General features: G+C 29.0%; 1 protein-coding gene across 1 annotated transcript; it reads right to left on the bottom strand.

The window, feature by feature from the left end:
• Positions 1 to 303: 303 nt before the first annotated feature.
• On the bottom strand, positions 304 to 2573 carry LOC113873534 (protein FANTASTIC FOUR 3). Its single transcript, XM_027511689.1, has one exon. It carries the CDS (start codon positions 1792 to 1794, stop codon positions 766 to 768), a length of 1029 nt encoding a protein of 342 aa, XP_027367490.1. The 5' UTR covers positions 1795 to 2573; the 3' UTR covers positions 304 to 765.
• Positions 2574 to 6956: the final 4383 nt, after the last annotated feature.

Raw genomic sequence — 6956 nt, 5'->3', positions numbered from 1 at the left:
AATATATTTTACTGTTGAATAAATTCAGGTATAAAATCTCACATATTTAACAAATACCATACATACATACATATATATATATATATATATATATATATATATATATATATATAATAACTTTTTTAAATGCTTTGAAAAGTAAAAACAAAACTAAATTACAGAAATCGAGAGCAAGAAAGCTAGTCCATTGAAGTATATTTGGTTCAAAGGGTCTAGCCTCAGTACGATGGTAACTTTGGGTCTATTTTTTTTTTTTTTCTCTATTTGGCATTTTGTCTCTTTTAATAAGATTCCCTGATACATTGACATTCAAACCCACCCTGCACCAACTTCTATCATTTTCACCGTCTTGTTTTTCTACTACCTATGACAAGTTAACCACCCTTGTCTTATCTCCTTGCATATAGGCTTATGTCAAATTCTTAGAATCAACTCAATATATGAAAAAATTAACCTGGGTTAACCAAGGGCATTCAAAACGTGCCTTATCAAATCAATTAAAATCCAAGACTATTACACATCCGAGTTTCAGCGTGTTACTGTGTCTCTGCGCGTGTTAGAGTGTGCGTGTCTCAGAAACAGAGTAACGATAATAACTACCGACCAGAGCCATAGTTTATGGAAAAACACAAGGAATTCATTATGCAACATAAAATACGAAAAAAAAAAAACATAAAAGGAAGGAACAAAAAGGGAAATTGAGAAAAGGACAAATGTAAAAAATTTATTAATAGAGATGCAAAAATCTCATGGTCGTAGTTAACTTTAGGAAGTAGCCACCCAACGTGGCTCACTCCAATTTAACAACAATTCATTATTTTCATGCTTACCACCTTCTTTGCACCTTCTTAGCCTCTCGTACTTTTCCTTAATAACGTCACTCACCTCACACTCACATCCGCATGCAACATCTCCTTCTTCCTCTGTTTCCTGCTCTGTTTTCTCCTCTGTTTCTTGCAATATGTCATTTTCTTGTTCGTCGCCTTCTTCTTCCTCTTCTTCAAAATATTGTGCTTGTCCATTCATTTCATTTTCAAATTCTTCTTCTAACCCGTCATTGGTTGTTGGTTCGTTTTCTCTTGCGTCATCATCTTCTTGCTGGTCAAAACTTGGAGCGTGATTTGTCAAAAAGCAGAGGCGGAGGCGGCCATGGCTCCTCTCAGCTTGAAAGCACGAGGAAGTGAGTGGGACCTTGGTGACCTGAATCACTAGCCGTCCATCTTCACGGTGGGGCCTTACACGGAGAGATTCTGATCCTCTTATCGTTGTCAAAGGAGGTGGAAAATTCTGGGTTTTCGCTTTCTTAGCTGCGAAAGGTTGACGAAATTGGCTCTGTTCCCTTGTCTCCGAATTTCCGCCAGCACAGTTCGGTGAAGAGAGCATGTCAATGCCGTTTTCAGCAATGTGAGTGCCACTCTCGTTCCCTAGATTCTCCGTGCACAGTTCAAGGCTCTCTGAACTGAGGAGCAACGAGGAACGCTTCTGTTGAGGGTGCACGTAGGTGGTTTCTTTGTGCGATGGTTCTTTGGTGCTTTGTGAGACGTTGGAAAGTGCTTCCAAAAAGATCCCACAACCCATGTTGGGGTTGGAGGGTATGGACTTTTCCTTGTCTTGGAACTCGTTTTCTTCATCATGGGGTTTAATATTTGAATCCCAAAAGTAAGACTTTAAGGCCAAATCAATGGATTGAGAAGGAGATGGTTTTGAGGAAGGTAACCTTAGCCTAAGTGTTCTTGACTCGACGAGTTGAGACGCAAGGTGTGACTGCAATTCGTGACACACAATTGCAGCCATAATTAAAGAAAGTTGAAACGGAAACAAACTTGGAGGCTGGGGAAAGGGTGTTATGTTTGTGTTTGTAAGGAGTGAAGAGAAGCACCACGAAAAGATACGAGTAACAAAGAGAGGGAGAGAATGAAAGAGTTGGTAGTGGACAATGGCATGAGAAGAAGTGAGGGAGGTGGGAATGAATTTGTAGTACCCCAAAAGTGCTGAGTAGGGAAGGGGGGGAGGAGTGCTTTTGTACCACTTGAAAATATTCAATTCTTTCCCACCACACAACACAAAAAAAGGTGAACTAAATTAAATTAAAAATAAACTGAATTTTCAAAAATAAGAAAAACGAGGTGTACGGCAAGTAAAAGCTAGAAGATCTCCTCTCCCTGTTGGTAGTAGAGTATTTTTGTTTCTCATTTGATGTCACAAGATATATAATAATTTTCTATGGAAATTCCCATATTTCCTTTTTCATAATCTTTAGGATGCACAAATTTGGAGTTGTAAGCATGTCCTCAAGGGACCTGATCACTTCAGCAACACCTCTGTAGAAAATCCAAGTGGAAATCAACGAAAAATGGGAGAGACATGACGGTTTTATTTGGCTGCAAAACAACCTGCTTTTACCATTCCTTTCCAAAAGAAAGCCAGCAAAAGGCCAAGCACAATTGGATTCTCACATATATTTGCTTGAAAGTGATATCTTGTGAACAGTTGTTTTTTATGGCAATCCATAGAGTTTTGTCTAGGGTTGTAATACCATGTAGGGTCAATATTAAGGCTGATTTGTATTTTATTCAAAGAAAGTAAAAAATAAAAAAATAAAAAAAATAAAAAAAATAAAAAAAATAAAAAAAATAAAAAATAAAGTGAAACACCAGCATACACACAGCCTTTGAAAACAAAAAAAAAAAAAAACCAGTAACTGATTAATTATTTTTATTCTTTATAAACTAAAAATAAAATTTTAGACATATGTGATTTTCAGACATTTAAATGAAAGGAGAATAATTTATATGAACACTCATGATCCTAAATTTTAAGTTTTATTGATTCTGAAGTTTATATTAACTCTTCTTCCTCGTTTCCTTTCTTTTTACTTATCTTTCAAATTTCTTTTTTTTTTCTCTCTTTTCAAACTTTCAAAACGAAAAAAATAAAAATCTTACCGATTTACAGTAAAAAATTTACATTTCACTAAAATGGGGTGTTTGGTACATGGTGGGAAGACTGCCTGCTACGTGCACCAATGATTGTGTTTTGGGAAAATCTGGAGCCATAAAAACAGGATCCCATGGCTTTATTTTCTGCCTAAGGTTTGAAAATCTGGGATGTACACAACACATAGTCCTACGCGGCATGACATGTTCTGTCTATGATGGTGAAAATAATTCAAACCCCTTCATCATAGCTCTCCCCCAACATGCTTTGAATGCAAGTTTAGTGCCATTCACATCGATTTGTTTTTCAATTTTCATCGTTTATGATCAATATTAATATTTTCTAAAATGCATGTATTTTAGAAGAGTTGTATTTTAAAAAATAAAAAAAGAGTCAAACTTTAATTCGAAATTCAACTTTCAAAAGATAAGGGAGTTGCAGTTGTCAACCTTTAAAATATATATATATAATAGTTTGGTGCTTGTATAATCCGAAAATTTTCAAAACAAGTCCAGGTTCTGTCTTTGAAAATTGTTTGAGCATATGGATGAATAAATAATCTCTGCATTTTTGTTATGTTTAAGGTGATCTGCTTTTTTCTTCAAATAAAATAATAAAAGATTACGTCGTGTTATTGTTATTTTTTTAGTTAATTTAGATGCATTTAGTTTTAAGATTCTACCCGCAATACTAAGTTTTACGTAATCTAAAATAAATTTATTCAGTTTCTACCACTTAGTAATTATTGAACAATTAATCATTTATTAGCTTGTTAAGCTTTCTTTTTACTGAGTTAGCATTCCTCTGTGTATATATATACACAGGTGATCATCCCAGAACTCTTTAAAAAACTGTAATACTGAATTATTGGATAATGTATTAATATTTTATTTGAGATTGAATATCAAATCTAAGACTGAGCGTAAATTGTAATTTTATTATTCAATATTATAAATATAATAAATATAAATTATTTTTTATTATCTCATATCTATAATTTTTTTTGTTTGTGTTTAATTTAGGATTGAATCATGATAAAATCGTTTTATATACGTCTTGAGTACAATATTCTTTTCTCAGAATTATTATTATTAGTATTATTATGATGATGATTGTGTGTCTTTGTGACTGCAAGAAAAAGATTGTGTAAGGCCAGCTTTAATCAAGCAACGATATAGTTTTTATGTGTAAAATATGAAAAATGATTCAATTTTTTTTGGTTTAAATTATATCTGTTTTGAATGTATTCAAAATAGGAAAGTGAAGGGCAGAAAAATAATGTCATTAATTTTTTTTTAAATGGAGAAATATTTACGTGAAACGTAGTCAAAGCTTTCTCTCATTATGTAAACAGAAAATTAAAAAGGAAAAGAAATTTTTGTGTAAAAAATAAATTTACCGATCTACTTACTAATTATAATATTAAAAATATAAAATTAGTTAATATATTACATATTCTTTAAATTTATTTATTTATTTTCATTCATTATGACATAATAGTGAAATAAAGTTTCATCTTTATTTATTTTTATGATGATTTAAAATACATTTCCTGTAAATTATTATAACATACAATAAAGTTATATTATCTTCATTTACAACATACGATAAAGTTAAAATATCTGGAGATATTTATTAATAAATCATAATTAACTATATAAATAAATTTGGATATAGTATTCAATATAAAAATTTAAAAATTACTGAATTGTGAGTTGTTATTATTTATATATTGTTTTATTTTTATTTTTATTTAGTGTAAAATCTATTCATTTGTATAAATTAAAAGTTTAATACACCTTTAATCTATTTATTATAATTAATGTATGATTTTTATTTTTCAATAAATTTAATTTATGATTTTTTTATTGTTACAAATAAGTTTTTTTTTAGTTAAAACTATTAAATTCTTAGTTTTTACTCAAAAAATTTTCGTAAATTAAATTTATCAAATAATTTTAAACTTTCTTTTGCATAAAAATCACTAAATAATATTAAATTTCACCTAAAATAAAAATCTCAAAACTTTCTCGATATTAAACTCCAACATCATATCCTTCAAGCTACACTTTAAAATTTTAACAATTTTTTAAACTAAAATTGACTTCTAAATTTTTAAATAATATATAAAAACATAAAATCTATCATAAATTTCCTAATTATTTAAATAAAATATTAATCAAAATGTTAAATTTATTAGTTTTATAAAAATAAGTTTAACTTGCTTAAATAAACTTAAGAGGATAAATCACATACAGTCTATATCATTATAATTCAACCTAAAATAATTCCTTTTCTGTGTGTATATTTATAACTGCCATGCATTATGTGGGTGTAGAGGGAGAGCTAATGGACTAATTTGGCTCGAATATGAAAAGGCAAAAGAAAAACAGAAGAAGAAGATGAAAAAGCTCAGTATTACTGTTGCCAATCCATAAAGAATAGGCAGAAAAATTGAAGAGTGATGGTGTCGTGGGGAAGATATGGGTCAAAAACTGACAACCATAATAGGACATTAGAATAATCTAAATAAGAATTAAGAATTGAGTTTAATTATTGAGTCCATGACAGCTCTAACCTTTGCATCCTATTCCCAGAAAGAAAACGCAATTATAGTTTTTTTTTTTAGCTTTCCATTTAGAGTTAGTACTTGGGTTTCCCTATGAAACGGTGATGGGTTTGCATGTTACCATAATATGGTCGCATTTGGTATCAAACACCTAGTCACAACTAAGCAATATGTACGATTTCAGAGAAAATTAAATAACAAAAGGTGTGTACTGAATTAACATAAGTTATTTGGAAAGGCAAAATTACTATTTGAAGTTGTGTGGATTTTTAAATGAAAAGTCTTCCTGAAGACCGAAAAAGAAAAATAAAGAGTCTTCCTAATTTTGAGTTAAAGTATATATGAGGTTAGCTCAAGTACACTTCCTTGCTACAAGACTATCTTTATCGAGGGACTACATAACTTATTTTTCAACTTAAGGAACGGTTTCTTGTAGAATTTTATCAATAGAATATGAGTTGGTAAAATACACAGGCAATCAGAAAATTTATTATAAAAATATAATTTATATTATTAATTAACTTTAAAAAATATATTTAATTAATAAATTATAATTTAAGTAAAATTTACTAGGATGATAACATGTTTTTATACTATTATCTAATTACAGATGATTATATTAGTGAAAATAATTAATTTTTATAATAATCATTTTAAAGTTATATTTGTTATATATTCTAATTAATTGATAATGTAAAAAAAATTGATAATAAGTCAAAATTATATTAGTAAATTATTTAATATTTAATATTTAATTCTTAAAATAATCATCAAGTTAACTTTATGATATAAAAACATATTACTTATATATATATATATATATATATATATATAAAGGTATTTAAAATATTTAAAAAATTATCTTTCCCTTGTATAAAATTTTAAATAAAAATCAATTTATATTATGTTTAAATAAATGTATAATACTTTTTTATATCATAGTAAAAATTGTAATTATTATATTATAAATAAATAACTTATTATTTTATATTTATATGTATGATACTTGCATAATATATATTATAATTAAAGAAGAAAGAAGTAGAGGACAAAATTAAGTCAAAATTAATATTCAACTTTGCAATTGAAAGTTGGAGATAAAAACTTGCTTTTATATATACTGTATATATATACATGAACCTTTTAAGTTTCGAAAGTTGAGTTTACACCAGTTAAATCTAACTAAAGTGACAGATATTCCACCAGAACGTTTTTAATTCTACTACTTCCCAGTATGTATTGAAAGAACGTTATATAAACTGAACTAACATACGTTGATTCGTTACTGGAGAATCTCTAAATACAAGCATCAGCATCTTTATATACCAGCACCCCAATTTGATTTGCTTACAGTGCACTAATTGTCAGCTTTATTGCCATGCATAGTATGAAACACCGCGAATCATAAACGCGTAAACCAACCTAAAAGCTCACTAACCATTTGTATTCT

Source organism: Abrus precatorius, unplaced genomic scaffold, assembly GCF_003935025.1.
Source record: "Abrus precatorius isolate BTA unplaced genomic scaffold, Abrus_2018 Scaffold7, whole genome shotgun sequence".
NCBI classification, from domain to species: domain Eukaryota; kingdom Viridiplantae; phylum Streptophyta; class Magnoliopsida; order Fabales; family Fabaceae; genus Abrus; species Abrus precatorius.
The sequence above is the reverse complement of the archived record's forward strand: the minus strand, read 5'-3'. Positions and strand labels throughout refer to the sequence as shown.

What these genes read in the sequence shown, in the direction of transcription:
- LOC113873534 (XM_027511689.1), bottom strand. Translation starts at nt 1,794, where the DNA reads ATGGCTGCAATTGTGTGTCACGAATTGCAGTCACACCTTGCGTCTCAA.